At 54.1% G+C, this 24931-nt stretch overlaps 2 protein-coding genes across 3 annotated transcripts in view; both read right to left on the bottom strand.

Moving 5' to 3' along the window:
* Positions 1–593: 593 nt before the first annotated feature.
* On the bottom strand, positions 594–19507 carry FAM118A (family with sequence similarity 118 member A). Of its 2 annotated transcripts, XM_038756931.1 has the most exons (9): positions 19470–19507; positions 9844–9886; positions 8076–8328; positions 5927–6148; positions 5472–5600; positions 4003–4288; positions 3567–3599; positions 1716–1799; positions 594–1131 (listed from the first exon to the last, which is right to left on the bottom strand). In XM_038756931.1, exons 2-9 carry the CDS (start codon positions 9873–9875, stop codon positions 1112–1114), a joined length of 1059 nt encoding a protein of 352 aa, XP_038612859.1. In that variant the 5' UTR covers positions 9876–9886; positions 19470–19507; the 3' UTR covers positions 594–1111. The 2 variants fall into 2 exon arrangements, with proteins under 2 accessions (XP_038612859.1, XP_038612858.1); XM_038756930.1 differs by lacking the exons at positions 594–1131; positions 1716–1799 and having other exon boundaries at positions 3532–3713.
* UPK3A (uroplakin 3A) overlaps positions 9854–24931 on the bottom strand; it is a 37110-nt gene continuing 22032 nt past the window's right edge. Inside the window, exon 7 of the mRNA XM_038756932.1 lies at positions 9854–9884. The gene's annotated coding sequence lies outside the window, so the exon portion shown is untranslated. The remainder of the gene's footprint in view (positions 9885–24931) is intronic.

The following is a 24931-nucleotide window of genomic DNA, read 5'->3' on the forward strand; positions in this document are numbered from 1 at the left end:
TGGCTTGGTGCTGGGGGCCTGTTTTTTTCTCTCTGTTCTTGTGCGTGTGTGTCTCTCTCCCCACACCGAGCTCCAGGGGCACAAACTTGACTGTACACTTAGCCTACAGGAGTGTGTAATAACTGCGGTATCTGTTAAGCGCTAGTACTCTGCCAAGGACTGTACTAAGCGCTTGGGTAGGTACAAGTACAGCAGGTCCCACGGGAGCCTCAAAATCTCTGGAGGAGCTAGAACAGGAATTCCCATTTTGCAGTCGAAGGAACTGAGGTACTGAGAAGTAAAGTGACTTGCCCAAGGTCACACAGCAGACAAGTGGCATGTGGCTATAGTTCTTCCTGCCTTTCTTGGGGCATGAAGGCATTCGGTTTTTCTTTTTTTCTAATATAACCCTTTTTAAATGGTATTTGTTAAGCGCTTCCGCTGTGCCAGGCGCTGCACTAAGTGCGGGAGTAGATAAAAGTTAATCAAGTGGGACACAGTCCCTGTCCCACATGGGACTCACAGTTTTTAATCCCCATTTTACAGATGAGGTAACTGAGGCCCAGGGAAGTGAGGTGACTTGCCCAAGGTCACACAGCAGACAAGTGGCAGAGCTGGGCTTAGACCCAGATCCTTGATGCCCAGGCCCGTGCTCTATCCATTGCGCCGCCCTGTTTTTCTAGAATCCAAAATAGTTTCATTCATCTGTAATTACTAAGAAGGCACCATGATGCTTAGCTGACTCAATCGCTTCCTTAGGTAGGTAACTCTTTTACTTTCTATTTCACAAGGCAGAGGGATGAAATAGTTCAGTTGGTAACAGGCGGTTGAAAACGCGAGAGTCCGCGCTGTTGCTTCCCCCTGGTCGCTTCAGTGGCTCGTCCCTCCCCGCGAGGAGGCCGAGGGCGTCGTCGGGCCTGGTGAGGAGCGGTGGGGGGGGTGGAGGGTGGCCGGAGGGTGGACGTCCCCGCGGGCCCAGGGGCAGCGCTGACTGAGGTAGCTGGGCCGGGCGGCCTCGGCCGTTGTTGGGAGGCGCGAGAGGGGACCCCGCAGACGCCCCCGCTCGCTTCTCCGTGTGGTTTCCCAAGGGCGGCTTTTCGAAAGGGCTGACTTGGAGGCATACTTGAGGAGCTCAAGACCGTCCCGAGGCATCTGGGAGGAAAGAAAGGCCCCAACGGCCGGTGCCAGGCGTTATCCGTCCGGTCTCCCCCTACCCGCCGCAGCCGCCCGACTCGGGCTCTGGGGGGAAGGGAGGAAAGTCGCGGGGCTCAGGCATTAGACGCCGGGTGGGGCAGTGATGCCGCTACAAGAGCCTGTCCGGTGCGGGGGCGGGGGGCAGGGGGTGTCAGCCCGGTCAGATACTGTGAGCCCCAGAAGACCCTGGATTATGGGGTGGTGGGGCCGCCCCACCCGTCCTCTCCGCCACAACTTCCTGTGAAGAAGCCGTTACCCACATCAAAAGCCGCTGGGGCTGTGGGCCCTAAATGCTCACCCCGCCCCTTCCCCACTCAGGCCGGAAGCCAAAGCCCCAATCCGCCCAGGGCGGCCAGCTCCGACCCCAGCCAGGTCGGCAAATGGACTTCTGCTGCCCTCGCTGGACGCTGTTGCTTTCTTTAGAGGGAGCAATGCGACCGACACACAGCATGGCAAAAACACCAAACTACGCCCCAGGAATTCCCTCCCTAGCAGAGCTAGGCATTCCCAACCCCCCCACCCTGGGAGACAGGAGGGCCTACCGTTGTCCAACTCTCTGGCTTTTTTGGAAAGTTCGATCCCATCCTCCCCCAGCTTCCTCTTTGCGCAGTCCACACATGCAGTCCCTGCGAAAATGGAGATTTCGTTAGAAGGAAAATGGGTGCGGGGCTGGGTGTGCAGAGGGCTCCCTGCCTCGGCCTCAGCGTGATACCCGACAGACAGCAGGCCAGGCCAAACTCGCCCAGGCCACTGGCTTCCTTCAGAAAGGATCGCGGGCAGCCACAATGCCACCCTGCCTTGCCTCCTGGCAATGGGGAGGGATGGGGGTGGACCGCGGGGAGGGAGCCGGCAGAGCCCAAGGGGCCCAGAGCAGAGCGCTGTTAGAGGGGGAACGCCTTGACGCCAAAACTCGTCCTTGTTTTCTGCAAGGAAAAATAAAGGATTCTAGGCTGCTGGACTGAGCCGGCTCAACCTTGAAATAAGCGCCACAGCTGGAGGGGTCCAGGGCTACGATGCCACGGGGTGGGGAAACCGGGTGAGCCCAGGGAGGGAAAGTGACTCAAACATTTGAGACGACCAAGGGCCGGGCCCAGCATCTACCAAAGCCAAGTTAGTCTTTGGGATGGACTGGGCCCCCTACTCAGTTTCAACCTTGAGCCACAGTGTTTGTTGTGGGGGGGGAGAGAGAGAGAGAGAGAGGGAGAGATCCTTCCCCTCTGCCTTAGTCCGGTCCCAAGCTCTGTATGAACCAGCAGCCGTTTGGGAACCGGAAGGATTGGACTTTTCCTGAAGGTTGATTCCCTCTGACGTCCCAAGGGATGGCGGAAAGCCAGCTGCCCCACCCGCTTCCTACCTCCCGGCCCACACAGATTGCCAGTGGGGCACTGCGCTGCAATCCCATGGGGCACTATCCACCGAGGGGGCGGAACACACGTACTCTCCGCTGCTTCTCCTGCAGCAGTGCCCGCAGAGGAGACCTCTGCGAGATGGAGAGGAAGGTCTGAAGGGGCTCCAGCCAGTGCCAATGACTAGTTGACCCCGGGCTCCCTCCCCAGATCTCCACGGGCCCAGAGACGCCAGCATGTGAAATGGGTTCCATGCAGTGCGGGCCGGGGGAGGCCAGCGTTAAAGAGACACTCCGGGAAGGGGACTCAATTTTGAGCCCCAATTTTCTGGCTGTAAAACCCCTGCCTTAGAATCTCCAGACCACTGTCTACTGCCCTTGGTTGGGGGCAGGAAAACTTCCCATGGGCCAAACTTCACACTGCTGCCCGTGGGGTGGAGGGCAAAAAGCGAGACGGCTGGGCAGCCTGGTGGACTAGAAAGCCTTCCTTAGGTGAGCCTGGGGAAGTGCAGCCTAGCCTGGAATGGGAGTTTCCCAGCAGAAGGAAGGGAGTTTTAGTGCCCCTGTCCCTGCAGCAGTCAGTTTGATTTTCCTGGGCGGAATGCCACCGAAACAATCAAGACGAACCGGGCGGCGGGTCTGAGTGGTTTCCTGAGGCCGAGCAGGCCCGGGGCTCCCAGAGGCCTGGTGGGGACTGGCTGTCCGGTTGCCCTGCGGTGGTCTTGTCCCCCAGGCTCTGCCAAGTGCCAGGGACAATGGGATCCATGCGGCCCACGGGCCGGGGGAGAGGGACGCCGGGAAAGGCCGCCGCCACCCCAACGCTTGGTCTCGCCGAAGTGAGACCGGAGCCCATTTTTCCCCTTCCAAACTTGTCCTGCGACCCCCGCCCCCTCCCAACCACACTCGGCCCTGGGTGGCCACGAGAAAGGGGCCCTGCAAGCTGCCTTTCGTGATGGAGCCCAATACAGTCACTTGTCCGATGGAGAGCTCCCTTCCCTCCTCCGGCCCCCACCCCCGTGAACCACAGGCTAACGCAAGAACACTTTACCCAGTAACGTTGTGCTGTCCACACGGTCGGTATCTGCGGAAGGGACACAGGAAACGGCAATTGAGCAGAGAGAAGAGGGACGGTCTCTCCGGGGCTCCGTCGGTGACAAGAGGGCAGTGCCGCCTCTGAGCCCTCGAGGCCTCGGGCCTTCAGGAATGGAGCCCAGGTCGGCGACGGCAGGGACCGGCCCCGGGAAGCGGGTGGCGGCCAGACCCAGAAACCACCTCAGCCCGCTGCCCGGCCCCCTGCCCTTCGGGGGCCTGAGGCCACCGGGCATCTGCGGCTGCCTCTATTTCCCGGCCCCAAATAAAGAAGGGGTCATTTTCTACTCCTGGGGCGGGGACGGAGGGAGAGGGGGCCTGCTTTGGTCTGGGAAAGTCCCAGCGGCCAATTCCCTGGCCCCCGAGCCCAGGCTTCCCACGGCCGGCCGGCTCACCTGGGCTTCTCTGTCTGCAGATGTGCGAGGCCAGGTCCCGCACGTACTCGGGGAAGCGGTCGAAGCAGTCCCCGTAGGAGACCACCTTGATGCCGTGCAGGAGCATGTCGGCCTGGTGCTTGAAGAAGCGGTCCTCGTCCTCCTTGAGCACCACCATGTAGTGCTCCAGGCCCACCTGGTCCGGCACCGAGTAGAGGAAGAGCGCCTGGAAGATCTGGTCCCGCAGCGTCTCCCCGCAGCCCATGAACAGGAACGACTTGGTCCGGTACAGGTTCTGTAGCACTTCCTAGCCGGGCAGGCCAGAGACGGAGTCACGGGGTCCCGTGTCCCGAGCTAGCCCGTGACTGGGGGCCACCCACACCACCCAGGGCCTTCCTGGGCCCGGGGGGGAATCTCCTAGGCCACCCCTCCCATGGGAAGACAGTAAGGGAGACTGGAAGGAGAGAAGCAGCGTGGCTCAGTGGAAAGAACACGGGCTTTGGAGTCAGAGGTCATGGGTTCAAATCCCGGCTCCGCCAACTGTCAGCTGTGTGACTTTGGGCAAGTCACTTAACTGCCTCAGTTCCCTCATCTGTAAAATGAGGATTAAGACTGTGAGCCCCCCGTGGGACAACCTGATCACCTTGTTACCTCCCTAGCACTTAGAACAGTGCTTTGCACATAGTAAGTGCTTAACAAATACCATCATTTTTATTATTATTATATGGGTGAGCAGAGGACCGTATCTACCGACTACTCTCCCCAGCACCAACTGCAGCATTTTGCACCCAGAATCCACGAGAGCAGGGATCCTGTCTATTAACTCTAACGTACTCTCCAAAGCGCTCAGTTCAGGGCTCTGCACCCAGTAGACTATAAGCTCCTGGAGGGCAGGGATCCACTGTGCTCTCCCAAGCGCTCGGTACAGCAGTCTGGAACAAGAGCTCAACAAATACCTTCAACTGACTGAGAGGGAAGGAGCTACTAGATGACGTTGGCACCGTCTCTCCCCCGAGGCCTCCTTGGGCCGTGAAGACTGGGGGAGGAGGATGGGAGCACGGGGATGAACAACAGTTGCCCGGCCCCACTACTGGCAAAGTGGGCCTCATTGAGGACAATCCCCCCCATGACAGTGACGCCATCCGAGGAAGCCCAGACGCTGGGATGCACGTCCTCCCTGGGGGCAATCTGTGCCCTACCAAGCCCACCCTCACTCGCCCACACTCCACCAGAAGGCAGGGATGGGGCACAGGAGGAGCAGGACCGAGTCAGAACCGAGAGGCCCCCAGCCAGCCTCTGTTCCTCATTCCCACAGCTTTTGGCCTCGGTTTCCCCGGTGGCAAAAAGGGCCTGAGGCAACCGCCCGCCCTGCAAGGCCCTCCGGGGGCGGCTGGCACTAGAAACAAGCGGGCAGGGGGACACCCTCCTCTTGCACCCACTGAGAAGGTTCCCCACCCCGCCTCCCGTCCGGGCCAGGCCGGCGAGCGTACCATGACTTCTGGGTCCTGAGTCACATCTTTATAGCCAGAAGGGTCCAAAACCAGGCCGCAGGGGTCGGTGTACAAGCCGTGGATATGGAGGACGCCGTACTTCATGTGTCCTCTCGCCCACTGGAGGACCTGGAAAAAGGCCCGAGGCGTGACTGGCCGTTCCGCTCCACTCCCGAGAATGGGGAGGCGGACTCTCCGTTTCCCCCGGCCGGGCCCGCTGATCGTGGGGAGAGCCCGCCAACGCCCTCGGACCACCGCTTCTGGCCCAGGAGGGCCAAGGATGGAGCGGGGCCCATGCCAATCCGGCCGTTTGGGGTGGGAGTACACCCTCCAAAGGATCGCTTCGACATCACCGTCACAGCTCTTCGCCGGCAGCGGGACCCAGGTGGGCCAGGGAAGGGAGGCCGCCGCCCGCCCGCCCGCCCGCCTGCCCACCCACCGTGCCCTCTCGGTACCTTGGTCTTATCCTTCAGGTCCAAGGACTCCATCGGCTTGCTCTGCTGCTGGCCGAAAATCTCCAGCAGGTTGTCGTAGTTGGTGGTGAGCACCATGGTGCCCCGCTCCATGAGGCTGAGGATGGACTGCAGCACGCCGGGGTCCTGGATGTGCTGCTCCAGGCTGTCGAACACCTCCATGAGGCAGTCCTGGAAGAAGTTGGGCTTGGTGTCTCCGGTGCGCTGCAGGGGGACGGACGGAGGGAGGGAGGGAGAGGGGAGAGAGAGAGAGGAAGGGAGGAGAACGGCATCTCCGCATCAGGGGCCTGCCGGCAACGTGGCTTCGCTGTCCACCATTGGGGGCTGGACGAGGGGGAGCGGCCCACCCGCCTGTCCACCTGATTATCCCCACTCAACTTGCTTTTCACCCTTCCAACTCCTAAGGCCTCCCTCGCCCCCACCTCTGCTCCGCTGACCGTGACGGCCACCGGGGCGGAGGCGGAGGTGGGACCGGCTAGGATCCCGCCGGAAAGAGGCGGGCCCAGGGAGAGGCAGTTAACTCTGACGGGTGTGCGTGCCTGTGTGCGTGTCAGTCTGTCTGTCTCTCCCTCCCCAAAGAAGGGAGGGAAGGAGACGGGGTGGGAGGGAGGCCGGGTGGACGGGTGGCAGACAGGTGCGGCGGCAGGACAGAAAGTGATTCACGACACCACGACCGGGCAGGATGGGACCGGGGGCCGGGCCGCGGACGGAAGTTTGCCCCCGCCCCTGGCAGAGGGCCAGGAGACTAGGGAAGGGCCTGGGTAGGAAGAAGCGCTGAGCCTTGGGCGTGACCCAGCACCTCGCCCCCATCTGCCAAAGCTTTTTCAAGAAAGCAGTGTGGCTCAGTGGAAAGAGCATAGACTTTAGAGTCAGAGGTCATGGGTTCAAATCCCGGCTCCGCCAATTGTCAGCTGTGTGACTTTGGGCAAGTCACTTAACTTCTCTGGGCCTCAGTTACCTCGTCTGTAAAATGGGGATTAAGACTGCGAGCCCCCCATGGGACAACCTGATCACCTTGTAACCTCCCAAGAGCTCAGAACAGTGCTTGGCACATAGTAAGCGCTTAATAAATGCCATCATTATTATTATTATTAGGAAAGAGTGTGGGGCCAGGTGGGGAAGCAATGGGTAACATGTGCACTCTCTGCCTGGGAACCCAGTGTGCGGGGCTGGTCTAGGGACTGGGCCAGATCGGCAGTTCCAAGAGCTCTCTCAGGAAGCTTGGCACACTGGGCCGGAGCCGGGACCGCCTCCTGTGACCCTGCCACGGGAAGTTGGAGCAGACCAGACCGGAGCCGGGAGGGAGGAAGGAAGGGAAGCGGGTGGGGGAAGCCGAGCCTGGTTTTTAGTAGCAGCAGCAGCAGCAGCAGCAGAAATCAGCGCTGGACTCCCCATGACAGCCTCCACGATCAGCCCTTGAACCCCAGGAGAGAGCAACCCTCCTCTAAACCCTACTTTTAGGCTTTTAGGTCTGCCTGACCTAAACCCCAGTGGTAGCCAGCCCGACCCAAGGGACAGGGCGGCCTCATGGAAAGAGCCCGGGGCTCAGGGGCAGGAGGACGGGTTTGAATCCCAGCACTGCCTGGCCAATGGGTGACTGTGGGTAAGTCACCACCCCTCTGGGCCTCAGTTTCCTCACCTCAACCTGCTGTTCCCACCTCTTAATAATAATAATGGTGGTATTTGTTAAGCGCTTACTATGTGCCGAGCACTGCTCTATGTGCTGGGGGGGATACAAGGTGATCGGGTTGTCCCACGTGGGGTTCACAGTCTTAATCCCCATTTCACAGATGCGGGAACTGAGGCCCAGAGAAGGTAAGTGATTTGCCCAAGGTCACACAGCTGACAAGTGGCGGAGACAGAATTCAAACCCATGACCTCCGACTCCTAAGCCCGGGCTCTTTCCACTGAGCCACACTGCTTCTCTGAGCCTCCTAGCCAGAGTCTGGGTCTGAGCGGATTATCTTGTACCCAGTACAGTGTTCGAGCGCCCTAATTAGTAGCCACTGCACCCGTGTGGAAAGAATCAGTGGCCACCGGCCCTCTCCCGTGACCTCTCGCACCCCCACCCTGACAGCGGGGTCAGAGGGGTCCAGCAGTGGGGTGGGGTGGGGCCGGGGGAGGCGCTCACCGGTGACATCTTCCGAATCAGGTCGTGGGCGACCACGAGCAGGTCCCGGTCCTTGACCACTTTCTTCCGAAACTCGGCCACGTCCCCAGGGTGCAGGACCTCCAGCTGGTCGGCCGCCTCGATGACGGCCTCGATGCAGCCCCTCCAGGAGCAGAGCGCCGGGATCCCGGGGGCCACGGCGGCGCTGACCCCCGTGCCCATCACCAGCAGCAGGTCCTGGGGCTGCTTCCTCACCAGACTCTTCAGAAACTTCCTGCGCCGACAACGGAGGGGTCGGGCGTCCCGGCTCCGGTCCAGCCCAGAGCGGAGGCCCATCTCCACCCGCTGGGCGCGGAGACCTCCACCGTCCCGCACCCCCGAGCCCTTCCTCCCACCTCGGCTTCCTCATCCACCACCTCCACTTGCCCGGCCCCCGCTCCACCCCTTTCCGGCTCCTGGAGAACAAGCGCGGCCAAGTGGGAGCAGAGTCAGAGGACCTGGATTCTAATCCCGGCTCTGCCACTTGCCAGGGTGACCTTGGGCAAGTCACTTCACTTCTCTGGGCCTCCATTTCCTCATCTGTAAAATGGGAACTCAGTACCTGGGCTCCCTCCCCCTTAGAATGGGAGCCCCATGTGGGACAGACATTGTGTCCAGCCTGATTATCTTGCATCTACTCCTACGCTCAGTACAGTGTTTGGCATATACAGCGAAGCAGCGTGGCTCACTGGAAAGAGCCCGGGCTTTGGAGTCAGAGGTCACGGGTTCAAATCCCTGCTCTGCCAATTGTCAGCAGTGTGACTTTGGGCAAGTCACTTCACTTCTCTGGGCCTCAGTTACCTCATCTGTAAAATGGGGATTAGGACTGTGAGCCCCCCGTGGGACAACCTGATCACCTTGTAACCTCCCCAGCGCTTAGAACAGTGCTTTGCACATAGTAAGCACTTAATAAATGCCATTATTATTATTATTATATAGCAAGCACTTAACAAATGGCACAATTATTGTTTTTCCAGTTCTGGGTGAGACTGTCCAACCCTGATGCTGGTGTGGGACTGGCCACTCGGACAGCTGTGGTCATGGGTGCTGCAGGGGCTACAGGGTCAAGCCTGTAATAATAATAATAATAATGGCATTTGTTAAGCGCTTACTATGTGCAAAGCACTATTCTAAGTGCTGGGGGGAGGATAACAACAGCGCTGTCTGTTACAACTGAGGCTGGTCAGTTGTAACAGACAACTGACCAGCTCCCGGGGCAGCTGTTTCCTCGAGGCGGCAGGCAGGCAGGTAGTTGGCCCCGGGTGGCTTTTATCAGCCCAAGCCGGGATGCAGGTCAGAGAGCAGGCGGCCCATCCCGCAGGGGAGCTTCGTCGGGGAGGCCCGGAACCCATCACTGAGGGGAGCTGGGGGCCGGCAGCAGCGGGGGGTGAGGGCGAAGTTGAGAACACAGGGGCCTGACCCTCAGGGATGGTCCAGGGGCTCCTTTCTGGCCCGGTCATCGGCACCGGTCCCCACCCCATGCAGCTCGGGGCCACTCGCCCAACGACGGGCACGGCGGCCACTGGCGCTCGCTGCTCCAACAAGGCCGCCCGCCTGCCCGCATCCCAGACAGGTGAGCTGTGGCCATGGGAGCCAGGAGAGCGGGTGGGTTCCCCGATGGCGGGGGGCCCCGGGGTCTGTTCTCCCTAAGCCGAGGGGTGAGCTCGCCTCCTGGCAGCAGCCCCAGGGACCAGCAGGGTGAACCGGAAGGCCTGGCGACGCCCCACCGCAGGCCCTGGCTTCCGTTTACCTGGATTTTTGCTTGCTTCCTGCTGGATCCATCTGTGGACCCTGTGGGAGGAGAGACAAGTGGCCGCGGTTATTCCTAGTTCAGGGGTTTTCCCCCCGACTCGGGGAGCACGTTGCTGTTTGACTTGCCCGGACCCGACCTGGGGACCGGGGACAAAAACCGTCCCCCCGGAAGGCTCCCCAACACCCCCAAACAACTTCCAACAACTCTCGTGATGACCCTGGGGAGAAACAATGGGGCTGGGGCCCGGGCACCAGGGAACCTAGGTTCTCAACCGCCACGTGCCTGCTGGGGGACCTTGGCCAAGTCACTTCACTGGGCCTCAGTTTCCTAACCTGTAAAATGGGGATTCAACACCTGTTGTCTCTCCCACGTAGACTGGGAGTCCCATGTGGGACAGGGACTGTGTTCATCCTGATTATTTGGTGACTACCCCAGTACAACACTTGGTACATAGTTAGAACTTAATTATCAATTATTATCACGATGTTTATAACGACAGTGAGGACGATGATGATGAATAAATGGCAGGTCTCCGGAGAGAACATCCGTGAGACTCAAAAATCAGCTATGGGACTTTTATTTGCCCACTCTGTGTGTGTTTGTGTGGTTGGCGGGGGGGGGGGCGCGCAGGAAGGAGGCAGATGGGGGGAGAGCTGGTGCGCAACATGGTCTCATCAGCAACTTCCCCTCATCCCCTCCCCTCTCCCCTGAGGCAAACAAAAGGGTTTCAAGATGATCCAAAGGGCCAGCGGATCCCACGGTGGATGCGATCAGACAAAGGCCGGAGAAGACATCGTCATCATCAGTGACATTTATTGGGTGCTCAATCTGTGCAGACAACTGTACTAAACGCTTGGGAGAATTCAATGCGACCAGAGTTGGTATAAGTTCCCTGCCCACAGCGACCCTGCCCCCGCCCCTTCCCCGGGAATGGCGCATTGAGAGCCTCGTGGACAGGGGCTGCATGAAACGGCTCTTCCCCAGGACTCGGCACAGGGCTCAGCTAAGCAATCAATCGCAGGCATTTGAGTGCTCACTGTGTGCAGAGCACTGTACTAACCGCTTGGGAGAGTCCAATACAACAGAGTCAGTAGACACGTTCCCTGCCCAAGAGAAGCTTCCAGTCTAGAGGACTAGGGCCCACCGTTGGTGCTAACAACAGACCACAACGAAATCTAACAGTGGGGATCGGAGAGGGAAATCAATCAGTCAAAAGGAAGATACTGCCTTTGGAGGGGCCCCTGGGGCAGGGTGGCCAGGACGAAAAGGGTGACGGCCAAGAAAGGACGGGAGAGAAAGGGCTCGGTCAGCTGGAGGGGGAGGGAGGACACTCCCGGCAAAGCTCTGGCCTTCGAGCATCCTACACAATTATATTCTCATTCATCTTGTTTTAAAAAGTGGAACAGATGGCCACAGAAAGATTGGCAGTTGGACTGATTCTCAGCACTGACCTACAAATGAGATGGACTAACATTACTCACTAGAGTTGAACCTGGATTCTTCCCGAATTTAACAATAATAATAATAATGATAATCATCGTACTTGTTAAGTGCTATGTGCCAAGCATTGTTCTAAGCCCTGGGGTGGATAGGTTAATCAGTTTGGGCACAGTTCCTGTCTCACATGGGACTTACACTCTTAATCCCCATTTTACAGATGAGAGAACATAGGCCCAAAGAAGTGAAGTGACTTGGCCAAGGTCACACAGCAGACAAGTGGCACAGCCGGACACGGCCAAAACTGTTTTGGTTTTTTTTCCCCTTCCCCCTGCCTCGCCTCACTGATCTTTTCCTTTCCACTGTGACCAAAACTGAGGCCACATGGCAACTCTGCCTTCCGGGGTCACTTGGAGCACAAGATAATGCCTTCTTTTCCTGAAATGAGGCATTTTTGTCCATTTGGCTCTATTTGCTTTACCCCTTTGCTACAGGTAAGCAATTCCAACTCATTAGTCAGGGAGTGGAACTGACCGGATTCTAAGGTCAAATTTGCCAGCTGTCTTCCCTGGCCTCCTCAACAGTCCCTTTGTACAAACTGGGAAAGCGGTTCCGGACCTGGGCCTTCCAAAAGGACATATCCCATCTAAAACAGGTGTACACATACACACATTCTCTCTCTCTATCTTTCTCTGTCTTTCCCCTCTCTCGTCCCCCAGAAGAACACAGCTCATTCTAAATGACCGTTTTTCATTCCTTTCTGTTTGGGCTTGTTTCTGTTCTTAAGGTTGGAGAAAAAGGGACAGCTGCTTAATTTTGAACAGGAGAAGCAGTGTAGTGGATAGAGCCCAGACCCGAAAGAAGGAACTGGGTTCTAACCCCAGCTCCGCCACTTGTCCGCTGTAGGACCTTGGACAAGTCGATTCACTTCTCTGTGCCTCGGTTACCTCAACTGTAAAATGGGGAGTAAGACTGTGAGCCCCGTGTGGGACACGGACTGTGTCCGACCTGATTACCTTATATCTACCCAAGTGCTTAAAACAGTGCTTGGCACATAGTAGGCGCTTAACAAATACTAAAATTATTATTATTATAACTGCCACTATTCTCTGAGCCTCAGTTCCCTCATCTGTAAAACGGAGCTTAAGACTGGAAGCCCCATGTGGAACAAGGACTACGTCCAACCTGATCAGCTTGTATCTACCCTGGCGTTTAGTTGGGTACCTGGCACGTAGTGAGCACTTAACAAATATTATTTTAAAAAAAATCTGAAGCTGAAATATAGAAGCCAGGGCTGTCCTGTTGCATTTCCCATGCCTTCCTGAGCTCACAACCAGACCATCCTATGCCCTTTCCCTTCTGCGCCGCCCTCGCACTTGGACTCTCACCTGTAATTCACCGTACCCTCAACCCTCTGGCATTGAAGTACTCATCCGTCATTTATGTTAATTATCTCTTCCCTCTAGACTCCTTGCATATAGGGAATTTGTCTACCAACTCTGTTTTACTGAACTGTCCCAAGTCTTTAGTACAGTGCTCTGCACACAGTAAGTACTCGATAAATTCAATTAATTGATTGAAACTCCTCCTTTGGCCACCGCCCTGTTTTTTCATAGATTATGAACCCCCGGGGGTTGGAGGAGAGGGGCAGGGGGGAGGCTCACAGACCCTCTCTAATTTCCCAGAAGCAGTGTGGCCTAGTGGAAAGAGCACGGGCCCAGAAGTCAGAGGACCTGGGTTCTTCTTCCAGCTTCACCACTTGTCCGTTGTGGGACCTTGGGCAAGTCACTTCACTTCTCCGTTCCCGCATCTGCAAACCGGTTCTCCCTACTGCTCAGACAGCCCCACCTGGGATCTGATGATCTTGCATCTACCCCAGTGCTTAGTACAGTGTTTGGCACATAGTAAGTGCTTAACAACCACAGTTATTACTACGATTACTTAGATCAGGGCTCTGTGCACAGTTTTATGATCACAGCTATCATCTAAGGGGACCAGGGAAACCTGGATGAAAGGAAGATTAGGGGCAACTCGACCCACAACCCACCTCTGGAGGACTGGGACAAAAAGTTAAAAAACAATGGTATTTGTTAAGCACCTATGTGTTGCCAACTTGTACTTCCCAAGCACTTAGTACAGTGCTCTGCACACAGTAAGCGCTCAATAAATACGATTGAATGAATGAATGAATGTGCCCAGCACTGTATTAAATGCTGGTGTAGATACCAGATCGTCGGACCCAATCTCTGTCCCACATGGGGTTCACAGTGAAAGGGAAAATACCAGAATGTCTGGAAGAAAAACAAGCAAGCCCAGGCTGAATTCCTACGAAAACACACATCTTCCCGGGAATAACGTGAAAGAAGAAAGGCAGGACTTGGACCCCTCAACACCCAGCACTTCATAGACAGTGCAAGCATCTCTTGGAGACCTTTTGGAGAGAACTTTCTCCATAGCAAATACAGTTTTGCTAAGCTAGAATCCTAAAGTCTTGATGAGAAAAATGTAAAGAAAGCTATTTTCAGGGGAGCCCAAGGTAAAGAAAATCCACCACTAAACCCCCACCCCGTCGTTTCTGTCTCTTTTCCCACCATGGGACACTAAATAGAAAACTGTGCAGTGGGGAACACTACCTACGCAATGGGTTCAGCGAAAGACCTTGGGGGTCGGAACTGCCAGAAGCTGAGATTTGGGTGGTGGACTGGGAGTAAGGAGACTTGGGTTCAAGAGCCAGCTCTGCCTCTGCCCTGCTGTGTGAACTTAAACAGATGACTTGACCTCTCCAGGCCTCTGTCTCCTCATCTGAACAACAAGGGCAAGATACCTATTCTCCCTCTCTCTCTTAGGAGAGCTCCTAGAAGGCCAGGAATTATCTTGATCAGAGAGGCTGGATAATCCTCCCAGTACACAGCGCTTCGTGCACTATCATCATCATCATCATCATCAATCGGATTTATTGAGCGCTTACTATGTGCAGAGCACTGTACTAAGCGCTTGGGAAGTACAAATTGGCAACATATAGAGACAGTCCCTACCCAACAGTGGGCTCACAGTCTAAAAGGGGGAGACAGAGAACAAAACCAAACATACTAACAAAATAAAATAAATAGAATAGATATGTACAAGTAAAATAAATAAATAAATAGAGTAATAAATATGTACAAACATATATACATATATACAGGTTATAACACAGTTATAACAGTTAATGATTGTGAGTCAATGCAAGAATGACTCATTTGTCTGGTGGGAGGGTTCTGGGTTTCTCCAAGTCCCTTTCATTCATTCAACCATATTTACTGAGCGCTTTACCGTGTGCCAAGCACTGTACTAAGCTCCCAAATCCCCCAATTTTAGGATCGACCTTTCCAAGATCTGCTTCCAGATAGGTTCTTCCAGGTAGCACGACATATTACTGACTAGACGCTCCGTCTTCTTCCTTTTCCTCCACTAGTGGTGTCAGGAGAGCGGTGAAATGGGCCAGAGCAAGAACAGAGCAGAGCAACGGCAGTTCAAGGAGAAGGCCTCACCCACGCAGACAATCTCACCAAAGAGCAGACACAACTTCTCTGAGCACAGGGTTCCGAACAGCTGTGGCCGAGGGAGGGGATGGTGGGAATGGAAAGATGCCAAGAGTGGGGAGAACCCCATCTGCTCCCATGGCTTCAACTCCCACTTCCATGAGGATGATTCCCAAATCTCCCTCTCCCGCTCTGCGGTCTTGCCTTCACGACATCTCTACTTGGATGTCCTGCCGTCACCTCAAATTTAACGCGTCCAAAACAGAACTCCTTATCTTCCCACCCAAACCCTGTCCTCCCCCTGCCTTTCCTATCACTGCAGTAGACACCACAATCCTTCCTGTCTCACAAGCTGGTAACCTTGGCGTTATCTGACTCCTCTCTCTCATACGACCCACATAATCAATCTTTTAGAATAATAATAACAACAATAATAATGGTATTTGTTAAGCACTTACTATGGGTCAAGCACTATTTTAAGCTCTGAGATAGATACAAGATAATCCTGTTGGACGCAGTTCCCGCCCCACATAAGGCTCACGGTCTTAATCACCATTTTACAGATGAGGTAACTGAGGCAGAGAAGAGGAATGACGTGCCTAAAGTAACACAGCAGGCACATGGCAGAGCCGGGATTAAAACCCAGGTCCTTCTAACTCTCAGGCCCATGCTCTTTTCACTAGGCCACGCTGCTTCTCACTAATCTGTCACTAAATCCTGTCGGTTTAACCTTCACAACACAGCTAAGATCCGTCCTTCTCCCTCCATCCAAACTGCTACCACGTTAATCCAAGCACCTCATCATCATCATCAATCGTATTTATTGAGCGCCTACTGTGTGCAGAGCACTGTACTAAGCGCTTGGGAAGTCCAAGTTGGCAACATCTAGAGACAGTCCCTACCCAACAGTGGGCTCACAGTCTAAAAGGGGCAGACGGAGAACAAAACCAAACATACTAACAAAATAAAATAAATAGAATAGATATGTACAAGTAAAATAAATACAGTAATAAATAGGTACAAACATATATACATATATACAGGTGCAGTGGGGAAGGGAAGGAGGTAAGATGGGGGGGATGGAGAGGGGGACGAGGGGGAGAGGAAGGAGGGGGCTGAGTGTGGGAAGGCCTCCTGGAGGAGGTGAGCTCTCAGTAGGGCCTTGAAGGGAGGAAGAGAGCTAGCTTGGCACAGACTGTGAGCCCGTTGCTGGGTAGGGACCGCCTCTATATGTTGCCAACTTGTACTTCCCAAGCGCTTAGTACAGTGCTCTGCACACAGTAAGCGCTCAATACATTCGACTGAATGAATGAATCCCACCTTGATTACTGACTGTACCAGCCTCCTTGCTGACCTCCCAGCCTCCATCCAGTCTCTCCCCATTCCAGTCCATAGTTTGCTCTGTTGCCCCCATCATTTATCTACAAAAACATTCAGGCCCTGTTTCCCCGCTCCTCAAGAGCCTCCAGTGGTAGCCCATCCACCTCCGCATCAAACAGAAACTTCTCACCATCGGCTTTAAAGCAAACACCTTGTCCCCTCCTACTTCACCTCGCTCCTCTCTCCCCCTTCTAGACTGTGAGCCCGCTGTTGGGTAGGGACCGTCTCTATATGTTGCCAACTTGTACTTCCCAAGCGCTTAGTACAGTGCTCTGCACACAGTAAGAGCTCAATAAATACAATTGAATGAATGAATGAAAACGACCCCTCCCCTTCAAAACCTTATTGAGGGCCCATCTCCTCCAAGAGGCCTTCCCTGACTAAGCCCTCCTTTCTTCTTCTCCCACTCCCTTCTGCATCACCCTGACTGGCTCTCTTTGCTCATCCCCCCTCCCAGCCCCACAGCACGTAGGTACCTATCTGTCATTTCTTTTATATCAATCAAACGTATTTATTGAGCGCTTACTGTGTGCAGAGCACTGTACTAAGCGCTTGGGAAGTACAAGTTGGCAACATATAGAGACAGTCCCTACCCAACAGTGGGCTCACAGTCTAAAAGATGTCTGATTCCCCACCTCTAGACTATAGGCTTATTGTAGGCAGGGACTGCGTCTGTTATTGTTGTATCGCAGCCTCCCAAGCGCTTAGTACAGTGCTCTGCACAGAGTAAGTGCTCAATATGACTGAATGAATACCCCAAAATATCCACTTCTCCCCCGCCAAAGCCTTATTGAAGGCAGATCCTCCTCCAAGAGGCCTTCCCTGACTAAGTCCTCATTTCCTCTTTTCCCACTTCCTTCTGCATCCACCCCCACTCGCTCCTTTTACTCACCAGCCCCGCACCCCACCCCCCAGCACTTATGTCCACATCCATGATTTTTGTTTTTACATTAATGTCCAATTTCCCCTCTAGACTGTAAGCTTGCTGTGGGCTGGGAACGTGTCTGTTTTACTGTTGTGTCCTGTTCATTCACTCATTCACTCAATTGTATTAACTGAGTACTTACTGTGAGCAGAGCTCTGTACTAAGCGCTTGGAAGGCACAATACAGCAATAACGAGAGATTATCCCTGTCCATAATAGGCTTAAAGTTTAGGGGGGGGGGGGGAGACAGATATAGTACAGTGCTCTGTACACATTAAGTGCTCAATAAATACGATTGAATGAATGAATATCAAAACAACTAGAGGCATCAATACAAATAAAGCAGAATTATAGCTCTATACACATATACAGAAGGGCTTGTGGGGCGGGGAAGAGCAAAGGGAGCGAGGTCAGGGTGATGGAAGGTGGGGAGCAGAGGAGCTGAATTCTATTCTACAGCTATAATTCTTTCTATTTATTCTGTAGCTATAATTCTATTTATTCTGATGGTTTTGACACCCGTCTACATGTTTTGTTTTGTTGTCTGTCTCCCGCTTCTGGACTGTGGGCCCGTTGCTGGGTGGGGACCGTCTCTATATGTTGCCGACTTGCACTTCCCAAGCGCTTAGTACAGTGCTCTGCACACAGTAAGCGCCCAATATGATTAAACGAATGAATGAACTTAGTCCTACTCTCCTACGTGCTTAGTAGAGTGCCTTGCACACAGTAAGCGCTCAATAAATAGGATGATTGATGGGGGAGCTCTCCAGAGCAGTGGCAACGAAGTAAACTGGAAGGGAAGGGGGAAAGAAGGTAAGAAAGTTAGAGAAGCAGCATGGCTTAGTGGCAAGAACCCGGGCTTGGGAGTCGGAGGACGTGGGTTCTAATCCCCGCCCCGCCGCTTGTCTGCTGTGTGACTTTGGGCAAGCCACTTAACTCCCTCTGTGCCTCAGTGACCTCATCTGGAAAATGGGGATGAAGACTGGGAGACCCACGTGAGTCAACCTAATTACCTTGTATCTACCTCAGCGCTTAGAATGGCGTTCGGCACATAATAAGCGCTTAACAAATGCGATTATTATTATGATTATTAATGGGGGGGGGGCGGGCTGGCACAGGATGGGAAGAAGCTGAAGTAAAGAGGGTAGGGGAAGGGAGAGTGAGAGACAGGGAAGAGAAGCAGCGTGGCTCAGTGGAAAGAGCAAGGGCTTTAGAGTCAGAGGTCATGGGTTCAAATCCCGGCTCCGTCAATTGTCAGCTTTGTGTGACTTTGGGCAAGTCACTTCTCTGGGCCTGAGTGACCTCATCTGTAAAATGGGGATGAAGACTGTGAGCCCCCCGTGGGCCAACCTGATCACCTTGTAATAATAATTACGACATTTATTAAACGCTTACTAGACTGTGAGCCCGCTGTTGGGTGGGGACCGTCTCTCTATGTTGCCAACTTGTACTTCCCAAGCGCCTAGTACAGCGCTCTGCACACAGTAAGTGCTCAATAAATAAGATTGAATGAATGAATGAATGTGTAAAGCACTGTTCTAAGCGCTGGGGGAGGTTACAAGGTGATCGGGTTGTTCATTCATTCATTCAATCCTATTTATTGGGCGCTTACTGTGTGCAGAACACAGTACTAAACGCTTGGGAAGTACAAGTCGGCAACACATGGAGACGGTCCCTACCCAACAGCGGGCTCACGGCCTAGAAGGGGGAGACGGACAACAAAACAAAACACATTATCAAAATAATTTATTAAGCGCTTACTATGTGCAAAGCACTGTTCTAAGCGCTAGGGGAGGTTACCAGGTGACCAGGTTGTCCCACGGGGGGGGGCTCACAGTCTTAATCCCCATTTTCCAGATGAGGGAACTGAGGCCCAGAGAAGGGAAGTCTTCTCACTGTTGGGTAGGGACCGTCTCTAGATGTTGCCAACTTGGCCTTCCCAAGCGCTTAGTCCGGTGCTCTGCACACAGGAAGCGCTCAATAAATACGACTGATTGATTGATTGATTGATTGAAGTGACTTTCCCAGAGTCACCCAGCTGACAGTTGGCAGAGCCGGGGCTTGAACCCAGGCCCTCGGACTCCAAAGCCCGGGCTCTGCCCGCGGAGCCCCGCCGCTTCTCTCCTCCCCGGCGCTCAGAACGGTGCTCGGCACGTAGTAAGCGCTTCATAAATGCCCTCATCACTGTCATTATTATTATCACAATGACCGAGATCCCGGAAAGAGCGATGCCCTGGGGGGGGGGGGGGGGGGAGTGTGAGGGCGGGGGGCTCCCTCGGCCCCCCAACCGCCCCGCCGGCTCACCCCCCCCACCCCCCCGCCCGCTTCCCAACGGCCGGGCCCGGCTCCGACCTTCTCCGATCTTTTCTCCGATCTTTTCTCCGATCTTCTTCTCCGTTCTCCTCCTCCTCCGGCCGGCCTGCCGCCGGTCCGGACGACGAGGCGCCCCCCCCCCGCGGGGCCCCGGCGGCAGGGCGGGCCGGCGGGCGGGCGCGCGGCCGAGGGAGTGGCCAAACGCGGCGGGAGAGCAACGCGCGCTCACACAGGCCGCGCGCCCTTCCCCCCCCCACGCACACCCCAACTGGCGCGCGCGCGCGCACACACACACCCGCCTGGCGTGCGCGCGCGCCCCCCACACCTCGCCTGGCGCGCGCGCGCCCTCCCCCCCACACACACCCGCCTGGCGTGCGCGCGCGCCCCCCACACCTCGCCTGGCGCGCGCGCGCCCTCCCCCCCCCACGCACACCCCAACTGGCGCGCGCGCGCCCTCACATACACGCGCGCGCGCCCTCGCATACACGCGCGCGCACACACACACCCGCCTGGCGTGCGCGCGCCCCCCACACCTCGCCTGGCGCGCGCGTGCCCTCCCCCCCACACACACCCGCCTGGCGTGCGCGCGCGCGCCCCACCCCTCGCCTGGCGCGCGCGCGCCCTCCCCCCCACGCACACCCCAACTGGCGCGCGCGCCCTCACATACACGCGCGCGCGCGCCCACCCACCCACACACCCGCCTAGCGTGCGCGCGCGCCCTCACATACACACGCGCGCGCACGCACACACACCACCCACACACACACCCCGGCCTGGCGCGCGCGCGCGCCCTCCCCCCCACACGCGCACCCCGCCTGGCGCGCACGCGCCCTCCCTCCCCACACACACCGCCTGGCGCGCGCCCTCACACACACACACACACACACACCGCCTGGCGTGCGCGCGCGCCCTCCCACACAGAAACGCGCAAACACACACCCCGCCTGGCGCACGAGCCCTCACACACACATACATACACACACACACACACACACACACACCCTGCCTGGCGTGCACGCGCGCCCTCCCCCCCACACACCCCGCCTGGCGCGCGCGCGCCCTCCCACACACACGCACACCCCAACTGGAGCGCGCGCGCCCTCACATACACGCGCACGCACACACACCACACACACACCACGGCCTGAAGCGCGCGCCCTCCCCCCCACACGCGCACCCCGCCTGGCGCGCACGCGCCCTCCCTCCCCCCCCCCCCACACGCGCACCCCGCCTGGCGCGCACGCGCCCTCCCTCCCCCCCCCCACACCCCGACTGGCGCGCGCGTGCGCCCTCCCCCCCACACCCCCCGCCTGGCGCGCGCGCGCGCCCTCCCACACAATCAATCAATCAACCGTATTTATTGAGCGCTTACTGTGTGCAGAGCACTGCACTAAGCGCTTGGGAAGTCCAAGCTGTCAACGTCTAGAGACGGTCCCTACCCAACAGCGGGCTCACAGTCTAGAAGGGGGAGACAGACAACAAAACCAAACATACTAACCAAATAAGATAAATGGAATGGATAGGTACAAGTAAAATAAATAGAGTAATAAATACGTACAAACATATATATCAACATCAAACGTGTTTATTGAGCGCTTACTGTGTGCAGGGCACTGGACTAAGCGCTTGGGAAGTACAAGCTGGCAACATATAGAGACAGTCCCTACCCAACAGGGGGCTCACAGTCTAGAAGGGGGAGACAGAGAACAAAACCAAACAGACTAACAAAATAAGATAAATGGAATGGATAGGTACAAGTAAAATAGAGTAATAAATACGTACAAACATATATATCATCATCATCATCAATCGTATTTATTGAGCGCTTACTGTGTGCAGAGCACTGGACTAAGCGCTTGGAAAGTCCAAGTTGGCAACGTAGAGAGACGGTCCCTACCCAACGGTGGGCTCACAGTCTAAAAGGGGGAGGCAGAGAACAAAACCAAACAGACTAACTAAATAAAATAAATAGAATAGATATGTACAAGTAAAAGAAATAAATAAATAGAGTAATAAATATGTACTAACAGATATGCATATATACAGGTGCTGTGGGGAAGGGAAGGAGGTAAGATGAGGGGGATGGAGAGGGGGACGACGGGGAGAGGAAGGAAGGAAGGGGCTGAGTGTGGGAAGGCCTCCTGGAGGAGGTGAGCTCTCAGCAGGGCCTTGAAGGGAGGAAGAGAGCTAGCTTGGCGGATGGGCAGAGGGATTGGGGGCATTCCAGGCCCGGGGTCGACGGTGGGATACACACACACACACACACACACACACACACACACACACACACACACACACACACCTGGCGCGCCCCCGCGCCCTCCCTCCCACGAGCAAGTTTGTTCATTCATTCATTCGTATTTATTGAGCGCTTACTGTGTGCAGAGCACTGTACTAAGCGCTTGGGAAGGACAAGTCGGCAACACATAGAGACGGTCCCTACCCGACAACGGGCTCACAGTCTAGGAGGGGGAGACAGACAACAAAACCAAACATATTAACAAAATAAAATAAATAGTACTGGACACAGTCCCTGTCCCAAATGGGGCTCCCAGCCTTAATCCCCATTTTACAGGTGAGAAAACTGAGGCCCAGAGAAGTGAAGTGACTCGCCCAATGTCACCGAGCAGACAGGTGGCGAAGCCGGGAGGATAATAATAATAATAATCATAATAATAATAATAATAATAATAATGGCATTTGTTAAGCGCTTACTACGTACTAGGCACTGTACTAAGCACTGGGGTGGATACAAGCAAATTGGGTTCATTCATTCATTCATTCAATCGTATTTATTGAGCGCTCACTGTGTGCAGAGCACTGTACTAAGCGCTTAGGAAGTACAAGTTGGCAGCATATAGAGACGGTCCCTACCCAACAGCGGGCTCACAGTCTAGAGGCCTTCCCAGCCTGAGCCCCTTCCTTCCTCTCCCCCTCCTCCCCCTCCCCACAGCACCTGTATTTATGTTTATATGTTTGTACGTATTTATTACTCTATTTAATTTATTTGTACGTATTCTATTTATTTTATTTTGTTAATATGTTTTGTTTTGTTCTCTGTCTCCCCCTTCTAGACTGTGAGCCAGCTGTGGGGTAGGGACTGTCTCTCCATGTTGCCGACGTATACTTCCCAAGCGCTTAGTACAGTGCTCTGCACACAGTAAGCGCTCAATAAATACGATTGATTGAATGAATGAATATTTACTATTCTATTTATTTTATTTTGTTAATATGTTTTGTTCTGTTCTCTGCCTCCCCCTTCTAGACTGTGAGCCCGCTGTTGGGTAGGGACCGTCTCTATATGTTGCCAACTTGTACTTCCCAAGCGCTTTGTACAGTGCTCTGCACACAGTAAGCACTCAATAAGTACGATTGAATGAGTGAATGAATATTTACTATTCTATTTATTTTGTTAATATGTTTGGTTTTGTTCTCTGTCTCCCCCTTCTAGACTGTGAGCCCGCTGTTGGGTAAGGACTGTCTCTATATGTTGCCAACTTGTACTTCCCAAGCGCTTAGTACAGTGCTCTGCACACAGTAAGCGCTCAATAAATACGGTTGACTGAATGAATGAATACGTTTGTTCATTTATTAGGTAATCAGTTTGGGAGTAATCTTGTTTTCCCCAATGGCAGTGAAAAAATGATGTGAAATTTTAGTGTTACAGCTCTCAGCTATTGGACGTGATTTAGTGATCTCCCGCTTCTAGACTGTGAGCCCGGCGGTGGGGAGGGATTGTCTCTATCTGTTGCCCAATTGTACTTTCCAAGCACTTAGTAATAATAATAATAATAATAATAATAATAATAATAATGGCCTTTGTTAAGCGTTTACTATGTGCAGAGCACTGTTCTAAGTGCTGGGGGGGAGGGTTACAAGGTGATCAAGTTGTCCCACGTGGGGCTCACAGTCTTAATCCCCATTTTACAGATGAGGTAACTGAGGCTCAGAGAAGTTAAGTGACTTACCCAAGGTCACACAGCAGACATGTGGTGGAGTCGGGATTCGAACCCATGACCTCTGACTCCAAAGCCCGTGCTCTTTCCACTTAGCCATGCTGCTCCTCCTTGGAGGGACTGTCTCTATCTGTTGCCAAATTGTACTTTCCAAGCGCTTAGTACAGTGCTCTGCACACAGTAAGCCCTCAATCAATACGATTTATTCTATTTTATTTGGTTTCTATGTTTCGTTTTGTTGTCTGTCTCCCCTTTCTAGACTGTGAGCCCGCTGTTGGGTAAGGACCGTCTCTATATGTTGCCAACTTGTACTTCCCAAGTGCTTAGTACAGTGCTCTGCACACAGTAAGCGCTCAATAAATACGGTTGACTGAATGAATGAATAAGTTTGTTCATTTATTAGGTAATCAGTTTGGAAGTAATCTTGTTTACCCCAATGGCAGTGAAAAAATGATGTGAAATTTTAGTGTTACAGCTCTCAGCTATTGGAGGTGATTTCGTGACCTCCCGCTTCTAGACTGTGAGCCCGGCGGTGGGGAGGGATTGTCTCTATCTGTTGCCAAATTGTACTTTCCAAGCGCTTAGTACAGTGCTCTGCACACAGTAAGCCCTCAATCAATACGATTTATTCTATTTTATTTGGTTTCTATGTTTCGTTTTGTTGTCTGTCTCCCCTTTCTAGACTGTGAGCCCGCTGTTGGGTAAGGACCGTCTCTATATGTTGCCAACTTGTACTTCCCAAGCGCTTAGTACAGTGCTCTGCACACAGTAAGCACTCAATAAATACGGTTGACTGAATGAATGAATAAGTTTGTTCATTTATTAGGTAATCAGTTTGGAAGTAATCTTGTTTACCCCAATGGCAGTGAAAAAATGATGTGAAATTTTAGTGTTACAGCTCTCAGCTATTGGAGGTGATTTCGTGACCTCCCGCTTCTAGACTGTGAGCCCGGCGGTGGGGAGGGATTGTCTCTATCTGTTGCCCAATTGTACTTTCCAAGCGCTTAGTACAGTGCTCTGCACACAGTAAGCCCTCAATCAATACGATTTATTATATTTTATTTGGTTTATATGTTTTGTTTTGTTATCTGTCTCCCCCTTCTAGACTGTGAGCCCGCTGTTGGGTAAGGACCATCTCTATATGTTGCCAACTTGTACTTCCCAAGCGCTTAGTACAGTGCTCTGCACACAGTAAGCGCTCAATAAATACGGTTGAATGAATGAATGAATAGGTTTGTTCATTTATTAGGTAATCAATTTGGACGTAATCTTGTTTTCCCCAATGGCAGTGAAAAAATGATGTGAAATTTTAGTGTTACAGCTCTCAGCTGTTGGAGGTGATTTAGTGATCTCCCGCTTCTAGACTGTGAGCCCGGCGGTGGGGAGGGATTGTCTCTATCTGTTGCCCAATTGTACTTTCCAAGCGCCTAGTAACAATAATAATAATAATAATGGCCTTTGTTAAGCGTTTACTATGTGCAGAGCACTGTTCTAAGTGCTGGTGGGGGGAGTTACAAGGTGATCAAGTTGTCTCACTTGGGGCTCACAGTCTTA

Source organism: Tachyglossus aculeatus, chromosome 14 (assembly GCF_015852505.1).
Source record: "Tachyglossus aculeatus isolate mTacAcu1 chromosome 14, mTacAcu1.pri, whole genome shotgun sequence".
Lineage (NCBI taxonomy): Eukaryota > Metazoa > Chordata > Mammalia > Monotremata > Tachyglossidae > Tachyglossus > Tachyglossus aculeatus.

Excerpts from the sequence above, each read along its gene's own strand:
- FAM118A (XM_038756930.1), bottom strand. The coding sequence starts at position 9,875 with ATGGATCCAGCAGGAAGCAAGCAAAAATCCAG. Across the intron at positions 8,329-9,843 it reads GGAAGCAAGCAAAAATCCAG|GAAGTTTCTGAAGAGTCTGG; the intron begins GTAAACGGAAGC and ends TTGTCGGCGCAG. Across the intron at positions 4,289-5,471 it reads CTCAGGACCCAGAAGTCATG|GAAGTGCTACAGAACCTGTA; the intron begins GTACGCTCGCCG and ends CTGCCCGGCTAG.